This window comes from Rutilus rutilus (genome assembly GCF_951802725.1).
Source record: "Rutilus rutilus genome assembly, chromosome: 11".
NCBI classification, from domain to species: Eukaryota; Metazoa; Chordata; class Actinopteri; order Cypriniformes; family Leuciscidae; genus Rutilus; species Rutilus rutilus.
In genome coordinates, this window is record NC_140216.1 from 27,326,081 (window position 1) to 27,342,783 (window position 16,703).

Sequence of the window (16,703 nt, forward strand, 5' to 3'; positions counted from 1 at the left end):
ATCATCTGTTCAGATTTATATGCATAATCATTAACTGTTAAATGTCATGCGGTTAAATGTCATTTCAAACTTAATGAAAACAAAATAAGAAATATGATTGAAATACTGAATAGTGAATATATTTCTAAATGTTTTGGTTTAGGCCTATATGATTTCTGGATTACAGAAACCATACACTTTTCTCAGCAGCCTTTATATAAAAAGACTTGTTTGCTTTTCTTCGTATTGATGCCGTTTGTGGTATATAGCCCAATAGCATTGCCCGCTCGCAGTCACAAACAATGTTTTCCTGAATTATAAACTTATAAGCTTATAAGAATATACAGCAGGCTATTCTGGGAATACTTTATAGCCTAATTGTGTTTTAGAATTTCATTTAGAAAACAGTAATACATCATAACGTCTATTTTCTAGTTTAATATTCATACATCCCTGTCAATTGAACACAATCCAAATTATTTGTGTTCCGCCGCCTCAACAGAGATTTTTTTAATCTTCACAAACTAGTTTTCACAAAGACATTACAAATACATTCGTAATTCATGGATAGATTTCTCGTCAATATACAAACAGTGAGCGAGTCTATCAATTTATTTTCCAGACCACGTGATCCTGGCTTCAGTTGGACTGGACAGAGATGAATTTCCACGTCATCTTACGTCTCAACATTTCTGCCTCTCGATACCCCTACAACGCGGGTAAGAGGCACGCGCACATGAGAGCATGTTGTGGGCGTTGCGTATAGTTCTCGCTAGCCCAAGCTAGACGCTGCGCGGGTACAATGATGGATTTTGACGAGAGGGTTTCCGTTGGCTCCAACATGTATCTGCCCAGCTGCACGTATTACGTTCCGGGTGCTGATTTCTCCACGTTGCCCTCTTTTCTATCTCAAAGTCAGTCTTCTCGTCCCGTCACCTACTCTTACTCCACTAACCTGCCTCAGGTACAGCATGTCAGAGAGGTTACATTCCGTGACTATGCTATTGACGCGTCCGGTAAATGGCCTCACCGGGGTCCACTGGCTCAGTGTTATCCGTCGGAGGACATTGTACACAGGGAGTGCTTACCAGCGGCAACGACAGTTGGTGAAATGTTCCCCAAAAATAATGCATCTGCGTATTATCACTCTACATCGAACTCGACCTCCGCGCACAATTTCTACGGCAGTGTTGGAAGAAACGGGGTGCTTCCTCAAGCATTTGACCAGTTTTTCGACAACGCTTACGGCGGCTCGGACAGTGTAGCGAACAGCGACTTTGCAGCGAGGGATAAAACGCACTCCAGCAAACAGCCAACGCCAGCGCCCGCGCCGGAGCAGGACTCCGAAGGAAAGGAGCGACAGGAGACCAGTAGTCCAGAATCTTCTTCCGGAAACAATGAGGAAAAGACTAGCGGTGCGAGCAGTAAGTATGAGCTCAGCGAGACTGTCATGCGAGAAAGTTTGCAATCTTGCCGCTCCTGTTAAATTTTTATATGCTGTTTTATAAGCGTATAAGGTTTATAGAGGGCCTGAGATTTTCCCAACAAAACCTAGGCTACTTATAAACTGTGAGAATCACGTGCTTGGAATTGAAATTGGCCATGAAAAGACTTGAAACTTTTAACTTGAACTTTAAAATGCGTTTAAGTGGCCGCAGTGATTTCACAGGAATGCTTACAACATTTAGAGTAGCAAGCTTCTCGTATGTCTCTGGTAATTCATGCATGTTTTTTTCCACTGGTTCAAAAAATAAGAATATGCAATTATATATATATATATATATAGGCTATAGGCCTATATATAATTTTACAACGCTTTTGATAAAAAATATGTAGCTTGTAGGCTAAAATAAAACGGTTCGACTTATTGTTTTCGTATTTAGTAATAACGCTGACAACCATTACTAACATTATTAGCCTATTCATAATGATAATAGGCTATATGAATAATATAGTTATATAATAATAAAGCCTATGTAATAATAAATTATATATTCGTTTAGCCTATATTTATATATATGACATTAATAACCTCAATAACCAATATTTCATAGCCTATAGGCTATTCTTATCTTTCATAATCTAGACTAAGAGCAATGACGTTTTTTCTTTTCTTTTCTTTTCTTTTCTTTTTTTTTTTATTGTCTCAGGTGGACCCAGGGTACGCAAGAAGAGATGTCCCTACACTAAATTTCAAATTCGGGAGCTCGAGAGGGAATTCTTCTTCAGCGTGTACATCAACAAAGAGAAACGACTTCAGCTCTCACGGATGCTTAACCTCACCGATCGCCAAGTAAAAATATGGTTCCAGAACCGGCGCATGAAGGAAAAGAAACTAAATCGGGACCGGTTACAGTACTACACCAACCCACTGCTCTAGAACAAGGAAATATCAACAGACAATATACAACAGCTGCAATAATGAGATCACATACGAGACGTTATTGACTCTCAGCGGTTAACTTCAAGTTCGTGACAAGGCACCATTCACTTGTATACAATTACAGAGAGCATATAGTCCATATGACTGGATTTAAATTCACATAATTTATGTACGTTTTATGCTCGTAATAAATAAACGTATACAATTTTGTGGCGAACAGAAATTATTTAATTATAAGCTCGTGATACACACTAAACAAGTAGGCCTAGGCTACTTCTCCCCTTGCATTTATGATGGACACGCGAAGATTGAGTGCAAATGGCTGAAATATATGGGTCTAAACAAGGAAAGACTTGACAGGCCATTCGTATGGCGTGTTAATTTCTGTAAAGGAATGTTGTACAAGTTGGCCTAATGACTTTGGTGTGACCAAATAGAAGAAAAAGTGCTAGAAGCAGACTGCACCCAATTTTCGAATTATTTATTTGATTTGCTAGCAAATGGAATTTCCACTATCGTTGTTAGTGAACACTTTAATCAGTAATACTTCTTCTACATGTCGTCTCGGGATTGTAAATTTAAACTCATTACAAGCAACTATGTACTCATTATATTCAAAGTTTTCACTTGGTGCAAACTCTGAACAAAGAGACAATAAGCTCGTTGACTGCACGGAAAATGCAAACTCGCTCAATCTCATCCCAGTCATAAACAACATTTCCGGACTCGAATAAGGTCATCTTTAAGAAGTGGACTCTTTACATAACTGTTCTCACAAGAAACTTATTTGCCCATGTTCTTCTACACCGTGATGTACATCGTCACGGGGTTAAAATAAGGTTTGGCCGATTGTAATCCAGAACATCATCACCAGAACATAATGTTTAACATATATTTCCTAAATTAAATAACCAAAGAGTTACAAAGTATATTTGTAGTACACCGTTTTCTTATAATTGTATATAGGCAAAATATTGCATGAGCATAAACATGCGCATTATGTGCATTCATGAAGAACAATGATTATTGTTGTTGTTTATTGTTGTTGTTTTTATCTCCTTTTTTTCTCAAGAACTCTCTCGGACCATGGGATAAAGCAATTGTTACCTGACAATTTTTCAATAGCACTGTGGTTACAGTATTTGCAGTTATCATCTGAATGTTTATGGCCGTACTCGTAACGTTCATATATGGCATCCTACGAGCAATAAACTAAGTCAGAGGGAGGGAGAAAGTAGAAAGTATAAGAGGGGGAGAGAAAGACTGAGCTTTATGGTTGCTTGCTGCAAAGCGACTTGGCCTGGCTGGTGCATCCTTTGAGGCGCTGAGGTATATCCGCCTAATTACGGGGACATCCTCCTTGTTGCTTCAGCAACACGACCATAAAAGCTGTCTGTGTCTGGAGCATTTGGGCAATTGCAGTGTGGTGCCATAAACTGTCTGAGAACCAAGGTTATTAGCCACGATTCCAAGGGGATAGAGGCAAAGAGATATTGAGGGGCGGCATTACGAAGTGCTCGTGTGCTTTCTATCTGTTGTATTAATTTAACACTATTTTTTATTTTATTTTTATTTTTTAGGCGCGTTGTGCTGTTTCATCTGCTTTATTTCCTTTTTTGGAAAATTTGTTTTTCTGTCTATATTTACTTGCAATAATAACTCTCCCATTATGAGCATGTTCAAACGGCCTCCATTGGGAGGCACTCGTGAGATCAATGTCATGGCCGTGGAACATCGACTGCAGACTCAAATCTTTTGAGATCTTTGCAGGTGTTCCAACCGATCTCCCTTAAATTCAGCAAGTCACTAAAACATTCCACAACTTTAACTGTCTGGATCCAGAACACGCATTAAACGTCTACTGTTCTCATTATATTAAATATGATAGTGTAAAATATGAGGGCATTAACACTAATAACAACTTTTACCACTAAATCAAAAAGTTTATGGCAAATTAACTATGCTCCGTCGTTTAAGAAATCCATTAAGGATACGGAAGATATGCGTTTTCGCTTATATATTTTAGGCAAAATTATTAGATTAATGTTTTACAAAAATGGTTAAGGTGATTTATTGCCAGCTGTAATCAAGGATTTATTGTGGCCTCAGAAATGAAGTAGCTTACATTTTCATTCGAGCTTTTAGCGATCATTGAACATTAACTGGAGAATATAGCTAACAGTGAGTAGGCCTATGCTGTCTGCACATTTCTTTTTCTTTCTCTTCGGTTGACAAATTGCATTATAAATGGTGTTTGTAATTGTGATACATTATCGCGACTTCCCGCAAGAGGGATTCAGTAACAACATGAAAAGGAGAGAGCAGGCGAATGGGTAGTGTTACAGTGCGTGTGGACTATTTGTCTCTGGTGCAAAATAAATGCTTCCGCTGATAGCAATAAAATGAGAGATTTTTGTTCTTGGGTTTCTCTTACAGCGAACTCGATCTTGGGAATAAAGAAACGTGCAAACGTGCTGAGTTTATCTGACATTTGAACTTTGGTACATTGGCCTAAAACTAAAAGACATATCAAAGATAAGATTTAGATCGACAAATATTAAAGAAGGAATTGGTCAGCTGTTGTTATTTTGATGAGGACTGAAATAGCATTGCCTAAACATTTGTGTAGTCCCCAAACTAAGCCTTACTTTGTTATTAGACCTAGTATTTATTTTCCATAGACTGCACGAATCTAACCACTAAATGACACCTAAGACAAATTTCCAGAGATTATTGTCTTGGGATAGTGTATTAAATATGGTCTGTACTTAAGGCAAACAATATACAACCATAATAATAATAATAAAATGTTATATAGCCCTATCCCCAAAATAAAGCTTTACAGAGCATAATAGAAAATAAGTGGAGAAGGAAGAATGAACACGATAGCAAAGCAAAATAATATTAGTTAGTTTAATATCCATAGTTCCTTAAATTACACTGTTACATTTACTTAGTAAAGGTCAAGGGTTAGATCGCCCTTATTTTAAAAACAACTTAAAATATCGAAAGAGAGATAAATGGTCCTATGGTGGGATTTATGATTGTCTTTAAACTATAAATCCCCTTTTTTTAACTTGAATTTTAACAAGCCAGTGTCAGCGTCACACTCTAAAAAATGCTGGGTTGTTTTAACCCAATTTTGGGTCAAATATGGACAAACCCAAACGTTGGGTTAAAAATGTAATTTAAAAATGTAACCCAACGGCTGGCTTTGTCCATAACAGTATTTTTTTTAGTCCAGTGTCATATCGGACTGCGTGTGTTTTGCAACCCAAGAAACATTGTGTTGTCATTGTGTTTTGTTTGTTTTATTTTATTTTAGCATGTGGATGTTTTAAAGAAAATGAATAATAGGTCTATTCTGGCCAAGTTTGATGACGGTACTTTGTACCTATCTGTGCACCAGAAAGTCTGTCCCACACATAATTCTACAAATACGTATTAATTAAAGAAATTACATTAATATTTAATTGTTATTAACACAACCTGACAACCTGACAACAATTAACAACCCGATTTCGAGTTGGCTAGGCCGATATGTTTTAAAATAATCTCTAAAATTAGCGTGCATCTTAAAATAGTTGTTTGGTCGGCTTTACAATCTAAAAAATGCTGGGTTGTTTTAATCCTTGTTTGGGTGAAATGTGGAGAAACACAACCGTTCGTTTTTTACATTACGTTTACATTGTAATTTTAAACCCAATAGGGTTTAACCCATATTTGAACCAAACATCTGTTGAAACAACCGAGCATTTTTAGAGTGTGAGCGTTGTGTATTTCTTCAAACACTGAGGGTGAAAAAAAAGTTTGTGGCAACCCGCAATTCCACACATAGCTACACACCTTTTAGCTCTACTTCGAGAATCTAGCCGTCCCACATGGTCTTCTCTGCAGTCCAAAAGTTGCTGCTATACCACAGACAGGTGACGAAGGCATGGAAGGGGTGTGGCTTTGTGTGCGCACTGAATTGAATGAGGGCACCTTTTTACATCCAGTTTGTCAAACGAAGTAGGCTATAGCCTAAATGACGCCCATCCTTTCTCATCTCCAAACACTTTCCGGTAATGGCGTGTCCAGTTAGCGGGGAGTGAGCGTCATTTGGATTCCTTAATTAATAAGCGGACTGAACCTGACAGGTTGACCAGCATCAGCAGCTGGAGTTTAGCATCTGACTTGGAAAATACAAAACTAAACAAATGGGGCTGTCCAAACCATGACCACTATGGCGATGTGGTCTGGAGAAGCTCGTGTCGCATCGTGAATAGATTTTTACCTCTGTCCTCAGGACATCAAAGAAGACGGGCATGTTGTTCGAGTAGCGGAAGTGCACTAAAGGAGCAGCCAGCCACAGTGATTGAGGATTATGGTTCACGGGATGCGTCGGACTTATACATCCAATAACTTTATCATGGTATCTTGCAGGAATCAGATAGGCCATATCATATCAGACGTCGAATCCTGTCTCTACTATGGCTGCTTATAGGCTAGTATTATCAAGGGACAAGATGGAGATGAGGAAGATGCACAAGAAACAAAGCACGTTTGGGAAATATGTCAAGCCTACAGAACTTGATACTTGATATAGCCTATTATTCGGTGTAATGTGACAAAGGTAAGGTAATCGGTTTGTAATTGGTCTGCTCTCCATACCTTTAACTTTACACTTAAAGACATTAATGTAAAAAACTGGTGCAGAAAATAAATGAATATATTAATTAAAAGTAGGCTAGGCTAATATATTTCCAGATATTTAGTTTAAGGTAAATATCATAAAGAACAAACATATAGGTAAATGCTATATCTGCATGGCTCAAGAAAAAAGGTTTAGATACCTACTAAAGCCTACTAAACTGTGTTGAAACGGTTTTAAATCATGTCGTAGCCTATACTATAGGCTAATGAATTACTAAAATAAAATATTTAAAAAGAATGTCACTTTTGGTTAAAACTATTCTATTAAAAATGTATACAGAAATAAAGATCAACTGTATTCATGCCATCAGTGCAGGCCAATACTGAAGATTATTGATATTAGTTCGTAAAGCCTTCTGAAAATCGTGATCTAAAATATTGTTACTTTGTGTTTAATTTTGAAAACAACACTCACATTTATTTATTATGTTGACCATGAAACACTCACTTTACTAATTCTATATCTCATACAGGAAACATGGAGTGTTCAACAAACTGGCTAACGGAAGACTTCCCGGAAGAAGAGCTGTCCTTGTATTAAACAACAAACCTTACAGCTGGAGAAGAGGTTATACACTTTATATAGGGTATGTAGTTTGACTCAGGAGCGCCGCCTAGATATTGGCTGCAGTGTGCACCTGACCGATAGGCAAGTCAAAATAGTTCCCTAGAACCGCCATGTATAAAGTGGAGAAATTACCCGCGAAAAGACAAAAGACCCGCGAACTTTAGCACGGTTATGAGTTTTCATCATGACCAGAAGCCTAGCGACATATTTTTAGGTTTGGCTACTTGTTTTCTGCATCTTCTTTTTCTTCGAGATTTTGTTATCTGATTTTCTAGGATGATAATCATGTGGTTCAAAGCCTATACTAACGAATGTAATCGATATATCTTTGTTCTTGCAACAGGCTATGCCTAGACAGCACCCAACATTGTGAAAAAGAAAAAAATATAGGGCCTAATTGAAGATTATAGATTATATTGAAATGGATGTATTAGTGTGTCTATTTTGAATTTAATTGTAATGGTAGGCTATGCATTTTTAAAGAATCATATAGGCCTAGCTAATACGTTAAACTATTTTGAAACCGTGCCCGCACAGGCGCTTTTTTTTTTTATAGCCTACACATTAAAATATAATATAAAACATTTAAAATACCAAGGTCGTTGAACGACGAATTATAAAATGAATTAAGAACGACATAAACACTCGACGAAAAAAAAGTAAAAAAAAATAAAAGTGGATAGTGGACTAGGCTACTGAATGTGCTTGAATAGGCTACAATGTTGCTTTTGCAATGTGTGTGTATATAGGCCTATTTTGCATTTGTGTTTACTTGACATTTGTTGAGTTTCGCTTAGAGAACATATAGGATTTTCAACATTTAATAGGCTACGTTCTAGATTTTTTAAGTCATAAATTTCGTTTCCGTTCTCTCCGGCGGAAATGTATTTAAACCAAGGCTACTTCAGCGACTGGCCACAACATGTATAGACAGTCTATACGAGTTTAGTCCGCTTTTGTGGCGTTTTATTGCTGGCTACTTTATGAGGCTCGTCACTTTTCTGAGTGACTATACCCTCAGTAGAGACTGGATAGAGGTAGGAATAAAGACGTTCGGATTTGAAGCGTTGGAAAACAGTCCATTTTTGGTTTTTTTTTTTCAAGTTAACACAGGTAAGGTGCTATTCTGACATTACTGGTTTTGGCTGTTACGGAAAATGCATGTTGTTTGATAGTTCTTTATAAAGATTAAATTAAAGACAATGCCGGAGATTTGTTTACATAGCATAGCCTACTATTAGATTTTTTTTTACCGAGGATGTGAACCAGACTGTAGAGTGGTTTAGGTAGTTTCATGTTGTTGGGATTATATAATTAAACCCTACAACACGAGACTGTCTTAATTGCCCCAGTTTCATTCGTCAGTAACCTACTATCTTTTTTTTAGCGGATATCGAAACAGACCGAAAGCATTTAAATGATCAGTAGCCAATACATTTTACAGCCTTGCTTTTTCAATTGTACGAAATGCAACCTCTTTTTGAACATAATCGGCATTAGTTTTATTTTATTTTAATTTTTTATCGCTCTGCTAGTGAACCGGGCTGATGGCAGAGACTGATTTTTCGAACTCAATGTAGACAGCCTTGACAAGGCCTCGGTTACGTCCAATACACCGTAATCGGCCACGTCTGCTGTAAGCAACAGCGACCTCGGTGGCGTTCCACTGAGCTAAAGAAATTGCCTTTCCTGGCTTCCGCCTAGCGCCGTATAAGTGGCTGAACACAAAAGACAAGATTGGCTTTATGGTGGCACTCCAGTACAGCTAAAGGACCTAAAAAGCATGAATAGCGCCTATGGTAAAACTCAGTTGTGTTAACAAACACCCTATCGCAGTTTACGGCTTCAAAGGGCCATTCTGTTTCCGTCTCTTTTTCTCTCTCTTCTTTTTTTGAAAAGTAGTGGTGTTTCCTGCTGTAAAATGCTTCTGACTATCTGTAATCACTGGTGGACCAATAAGAAATATGAAAAATTATATATATATATAAATTGTTTTTGATAGAGCCTTTGTCTGCGTTGTCATCAGGCCTACTGTACGAGGCTCATAATACTGAGCCGATGCACATTAGACTTTCTTTATTTGTATTTATGGCTGTTGAAAATATACCTGATTAAAAAGTAAAAGAAAAAAAGGTTGAAAAAACAGTAATTAGCCTACTCATTTTTTTTTTGTTTTCTTACGCATTTTGTGTTATATTGTTTGCTTTTGCCGTTAAATACTAAATGTGTAATTCAGTTTTTTTCTTCTTCTTTTTTAGGCTACCATGATTTATATCTAAAGCATACAATGTATACAATATAATCTATTTATGGGCAATGTTTGCCGAATAAAACGTACAACAACAACATTTATTATAATAATATTTAAATATAATATAATATAATATAATATAATATAATATTACCTAATAGCCTTTTATATTTTCACTAATAATAATAATATTGCATCGTTATAATACTATTGCAATTTGCAATAAGGTTTTATTGGTTAACATGAACTAACAATGAACAATAATTGGACAGGATTTATTAATGATGTTAATCTCAACATTTACTACTACATTTTTAAGATCGAAAGTTTTATCTCTTAACTTTAGTTAATGTACTGTGAACTAAGATGAACATGAACTTTTTTTACTAATTAACATTAATAAAGGTTAATAAGTGCTGTAATAATATTTCGTTAGTTCATATTGTTAATGTAGGCTATTTGCTAGCTAATGTTAACAAATGAAACCTCATTGTAAAGTGTTACCTTTACTATTTTACTGAACAACGAAATTTAGAGGGATTAGTTACACTATTGTTAAAATAATATGGTTACAGTTGTTAGTAAATGGTTACATTGTTACATTGTTTGATGTATTGTTATGGACACGACGACATGAATTAACGGGAAGCTACCATGGTCAGCTAATTCTGTTCATTTATATTTTCACTTGGTGTTCAGCAGCAAGCTGTTGCTGGTATATTACTATCTAAAAAAATGTGTGTCCTTTATGCATTAAAATATACTCTTCGCATAGTACATTATTCCAACATATTCAGTATGAATGAGAATATACTGTAATGATGGACTAAAAGAGATAACTTCTTATTGATTATCCAGAATCTTCTGTATTTGCAAATTTATTGAATATCAACAAACTGCAACAAACTGCAACAGGAAAAAATACACAAAATGCACCTTGTAGCCAAACAGAAGCCTTACATGTCTCAAACAAGGTATACAATCCATAAAGAATATAACGAATGTGGAAAAATACAATTTGACAGTTAATGGCTATTCATTATACGCATTATATTAACTAACGATCAACTCAATCGAATAGACAATAAAGTCAAAATTGTTATAACATTCAAACAGACTTGGTGCAGAAAATGTAAGGACCACTTATGAAAAATGAAAGAGCTTTTATTAATATTAATACTAATCCTATTAATAAAAATAACAGCATAGTGTCAGTTTGATTACATGCATTTCTGGCAATGTCTCTTGCCCATGGCTTTTGTCTGAAGAAAGAAAAGAAAACCTTTTGAATAGGTTTTTTTGTATATTCTTTGTAAAGCTTATTCGATTGTGGTTTATATATAGAAGAGTTTAATTGGAACCAATGCAACACATTTCACTTTTCTTTCTTTTTTTCCCCCTTTTTTTTTTTTTTTTTGTTGTTGAGAAATTCCATTGATTTTTTTTTTTTTTTTTGTCCCAATGGTCACGTGTGTACCTCACCCAATCAAATGGCGGTTTGCTCTCAACTTATTACTTGACTGGGGCTTTGCGAGGGGGAAGTTGTCTCTCCATTTTAACAGATTGTTATTTTGTGAGCGTGTTACTGTATGTGTGTGTGAATGTTTTTATGGGTGTGTATGCATGAGAGTGCGTGCCTGCAATGTCGACATCTGGAGCTTTGACAGGATACTATATTGACTCTCTTGTAATGCCGGACAACGAGGAGACTCGCTTTTCCTCAGGTTCAGGGCTCATTCAGCACAGGCCCTCCGTTTTACCCACAGATCATACAGAGATCGGTCCCTGCACATTCCCGGCAAAGCAAGCCGTTTATGGTGGCTCAGGTTGGGGCCACATCCCAACGCATTTCTCCAGTGGTGTACCGTCAGTGTATCAGTCGCATACACAGCCTCCAGTAGCTGGGGATTACGTGCAGTCTTGGCTTTTGGACTCTGCGTGTGGGCTGCCTTTCACTGAGCTACCGACGGTACATCATCACTATCATACCAAACCCGATACAAATAGAACGAATGAGGACGGCACTGAGGCCAGTTCACATGCTGTACTCCCTCCCGGAGGCTTCATTAACGGGGGATGTTCTACCGACACAGAGAAAGTATCTGGCCGGACTGCTGAGAAGGGAGGCGATATCGAGGAGAAACCGGGCGCTCATCCAGGTAAGGCTGACCAGATGGTGCGATAGTACAATGAAATTAAACTTATATTATGCACCTCATTTTCTTATGTATTTAACACGATTCTCGTAGTTAACTGCTGTAATATTTTTGACGGCGAAACATATTACATTGTTTTACGAGGCTCTGAGACATAGGCTATGTTTGGGTAACTGTGATTTAGGCTATGCCATCGTCTGGATTTTAGATAGGGTATTGTGTAAAAACTATTCACTATTCGCTTATGATTTCGAAACCCTCCTTCCCATATGCCTCTATACCTTTCCCCAGACAACCCTGTGTCCAACTGGCTTCACGCGAGCTCAACGCGTAAAAAACGCTGCCCCTATACTAAGCACCAGATCCTCGAGCTGGAGAAAGAATTTTTATTTAACACTTACCTCACGCGCGACCGGCGGTACGAGGTCGCCCGTCTACTGAACCTCACGGAGAGACAGATCAAAATTTGGTTCCAAAACCGCAGGATGAAGATGAAAAAATTTAAAAGAGATGGAACGAAGGACGAATGAAGCACTTCGTGTATGTGAGGATGTGAGATGATACATCCTTTTAATGAAATGATTGTCGTGGAATTTTACATTAGGTGTCATTCTTTTCAAACAAACCATATTTGACTTAAAGCATGCTGGGATCGTGTTGCTTTATTGAGTTATAGGCTATTTGTCATATGTGGAACACTTTTAATGAATACGGCACAAATCCATTTTTCAGACGTTCGCTGATGCAGCCTTAAACAATCTGTATTTAATTTAGACCTAATTTATTAGGAATTAATAGCCTAAATATGTCGGAGCTATATGTGCTATTTCTTCGATTGTAGGTGTGTATTTCAGACCTTCAATTAACATTTTCTTTTGTTCTGTATCTTTTCCTAATTTGTCTAGAAATATTTGGCCCAGTTTTATGTAAAGATAATACACTTGAGATCGTGTGACCTTAGATCATTTTTTTTAAAATAGGCTATAACATTAGGCTACCACTAGTCACTTCACTACCTATTTGTTTTGAATCGACCAACATTTTCACGCCATATCACACGATGTGATAATGGGTGAAGTCTGCGAATTCAGGGAACAAGTAAAATTAGATACTGAGCTGTAGATATAAAAGCACTGTAGGCAACTTTACAAATACCTCATGGTCTGTTGACCGTCATATTTTTATTTTTATTTTATTTTTGTTTACTGTTTACCTATTTTCTCAGATGTAATTTGTGATTTTATTTATTGAATAATAAAAGCAATGCATATCTCCAAACAAGTCTCCCTTATATTTTGGATTCCTCGTGACATTTTTTAAATAACAATTAAGTTGTAATGTAACGATGTAATAAATTGCTTGTAGGCTACATGTAAAGTTTTAATTGTGTAATTTTTTGCTAGATTTTCTTGTGCTTTTCCTTTTCAGACTTTTTCGTAAAGTTGTATTTTGCATCAAGGGAAGGGAAATATAGGCCTATACCTATTAGATTTAAAAAAAAAATGTTTTTTAATTATTACAGTTATTTTATTTTTATTGGTTGCTGTTGGTTTATTGTTTTACTTTAATGGATGGTGTGTAAACAGTCCTAATTAAAAGGATTCATTGAGAAAGATGTTTTTTTTTTAAGCCTAGTAGGAGCAGCTGTTTTTGTAGAAAGAAAAAAACGCAAAACGATATGTAAATAACAATAATAATAATAATAATAAGTAGAAGTAAAAGTAAAAGAGTGTTCAAACCTTAAAGTCTTATACAGACGCTAATTTTGGCCTGTAATTTACTCAAACCATTTCACAGACCTGCCGTCAGCTCTTGAGGAATGTTCTCTGAGGCTAGGGTATGCCGGGCGAGTTTGGAGTCGGGGAGAGCAGTCTTGTAGACCGGCCTGGCAAGATGAGGTTGTTAGCTGCATGCAGCCATAAAAGACAATTACTGCTATAACCGTTTATGGTGTGCAAAGCGCTGCGAGGCGAGAGAACGCAACACAACAGAGATATTATGAGACTCGACAGCTGGGCTAAGTGAACAACGCACCATGTGTGCATGAATCTGTGGAATTAAAAGAACAGACCTGTCGTTTGGACCTCCATGATGAGGTGATTGATGATACGGAGTTCGGGGTGTTTTTAAATTCTGTCTGTTTAAACAAACCTTAAAGTATAAATATGAATATGTAAGGCCTATAGGCTATAGCCTGGAGGAAGCCCATAAGTGGCACAGATATAGGCTAGCGGATGGACTTTGACTTCAAAGGCCTCCTCATGGAGACAAGGCAATGAATCGCAGACGCGGCAACAGACATTGGCATTCCGTTTTCTATGGCTTTATGGCCGTCCAGACACAATTAGACCGTTTCCAGAGGCCCGACACCCATTTGGAGAGGTGCTGTTATTTTCTTCAGTTACCCTCTGCTTTCAGGGAGACTCGACTTCGTGCACAAAAAGCCAGCGGAAATAATCTAGTTTTATTGGTCTCTAATTGCAGTTTACTCTATACCGCACCCTTTGTGTAGACCTATACATGGTAAAATGGAGGCGTCAGTACAAATTCTCCAGAAAGAAGTTTCAAGAACAGTGCTCACTAATAAAATGAAAATGATGAATTTTTTTCATATTCTTGCTTTCACTTGCGGGAATTATTTTGGCCATAAAACAATGTCTAATCGTGGATGCCCAAGCTAAAAAAATGAAACTATATCGTAGTTATGGAGGCCTACAGTTGCTTGCGTTGTTATACAGTTTGGCCACTTGATGTCAGTAAAACCTCATAATTGAGAAATGTTTTGAGTGGCCCTAGCCTATTTCCAATAGCTTCCATGTTCTTGTTTTTTTATGGCTTCATTTGTTTCATTTTTGTTTGATGAAATAAATTAAAAATTAAAAATCGTTGATGATCTCTCTTCTATTTCTATTGTAAACGTAAAGCAATAATTACAACTTACATTGTAACAGTGAAGCAAAATCATTTGAGCACCGTCTGGATTATGAGTCAATGGTTTATATTCTCGATTTTTAATTAGTCAGTAAGCCTATTGAAGTAGCCTACCGAAAGAGATTTATTTATTTTTGCATTTAAGGCCTATGTTAATGTTAATTCCATATTAACTATCCACTGTTCCATATTCTATCCATATATCTTGGTAATAGAAAATGTCTATTTATTGACATTCCGTTTAAAAAAAATATATATCTCGCAAAAATATCGGGTAAATTTGATACAGAACACAAACTGCTCCAGTTACGGTTTTGTAGAAAATCTATGAATGCATATCGGCACAAGCCTTCTTCAGAGTGTGTCAGTGTGTATGTTTTCAAATAGGCTATTTTTATTCTAAATGTGACCAGCCAAAACAACTGTAAAGGCTTTTAAATATTTTGCAGTCTACTGAAGTGCTAAGATGTTTGACTAAAGAGCACCTTCTGGGATTTTTATACGAGGTCCTTCCAGCAAGTAGCCTATAGCGTAAAATGTTTCCCTCTGAGACTAACATCGATCTAACATTGAGTTATTCTACAAGTCATCTACAATTTATACTAACGTTTAGTCTAGCCTACTATGCACACCTAAAATTACACTTAATAACTGGTAATTGAAATCTTTATTTTGTAATAATTTTTCTTAAAATGTAGAAAAATATAGTTAAAATATATATATTTTTTAAATGCATTAAAGTCCACACAATAATCATAACATTGACATTTTCGGAGGTGAAATGAGCACATAAAAGCAGTGGCATCTGAGGATTCTACGTTTGCAAAGTGACGTCGAATAAAAATATACTGCCTTACCAAAACAATCTCACTGCAATTCGTAATATGCCTATTTGGCGTTATCTTGTGTGCTCTCCTGTGAAAATAAATAAAATAAAATAAAATAAAATAAAATAAAATAAAATAAAATAAAATAAAATAACACGCTTTTGAAAATGCTCTGATTAACATGCTACTTTAAATAAAAGCTTAGTAGGTCTATGCTATTGTTTGGAACACCCTGTGTTTTATTCAAAAACTGTTTTCTTTTGGCAAAATTATCTACAATATAAATTCCTTCCATTATATTTATTATGTTACGTGTATTCAGGGCTCGTCTTATACATCCTGTATAGGCCTACTTCATTTTTCCTCCTTTCTATTTCACAACAATGAAATGTAGCCTATAAAACGAAATACATACCGAATACTACAATGGGATTTTAATAGTTAAACAAACTTTTCCTTTTAATGGTTTGAACCTGTTAAATAAATGTACTTCTAATAAAATAAAAAAAGAAATAGAAAAAAGAAATAAAGACTATTAAAATGTAAGATATGTGTTCTGCCAAATCAATGGATTTTTTCGAAGACTTTCTAAATAAATCAAAAACTATCTAAAGCCTTATTCTTCTAAGTCTCATTAGTATTTCTATATTTTTAAATACTAATTTTCATAAGAACTTTCAGCGGACCATTGACTGATTTGGATATTAACTACTCTTGCAAGCTGACGAAAAGGCAAAAGCAATGCTTATTGGCTGTTTAAGTGCTTGCGGAGTAATCATGTGACTTCATGGACCCAATGCCAGTGAAGTGGTATTTAATATGAACTCTGGCTGTAATGGGATTGTATATCACCCTGGCTCGTAAAAACGACAGCAAGGATTCCTGCTCAACAATTCTGCACGATGAAAAAATA

The 16,703-nt window shown here is 36.3% G+C and overlaps 2 protein-coding genes across 2 annotated transcripts; both read left to right on the forward strand.

Moving 5' to 3' along the window:
• Positions 1 to 781: 781 nt before the first annotated feature.
• hoxa11a (homeobox A11a) lies at positions 782 to 3,374 on the forward strand (the record flags this gene model as incomplete). The annotated part of the gene is made up of 2 exons (XM_084424777.1): positions 782 to 1,403; positions 2,130 to 3,374. The coding sequence occupies 2 exons, from the start codon at positions 782 to 784 to the stop codon at positions 2,357 to 2,359; spliced, it is 852 nt and encodes a 283-aa protein (XP_084280903.1). The 3' UTR covers positions 2,360 to 3,374.
• A 7,946-nt stretch (positions 3,375 to 11,320) lies between these two features.
• hoxa9a (homeobox A9a) lies at positions 11,321 to 13,639 on the forward strand. Its single transcript, XM_084422525.1, has 2 exons — positions 11,321 to 12,035; positions 12,324 to 13,639. The coding sequence occupies exons 1-2, from the start codon at positions 11,519 to 11,521 to the stop codon at positions 12,560 to 12,562; spliced, it is 756 nt and encodes a 251-aa protein (XP_084278651.1). The 5' UTR covers positions 11,321 to 11,518; the 3' UTR covers positions 12,563 to 13,639.
• Positions 13,640 to 16,703: the final 3,064 nt, after the last annotated feature.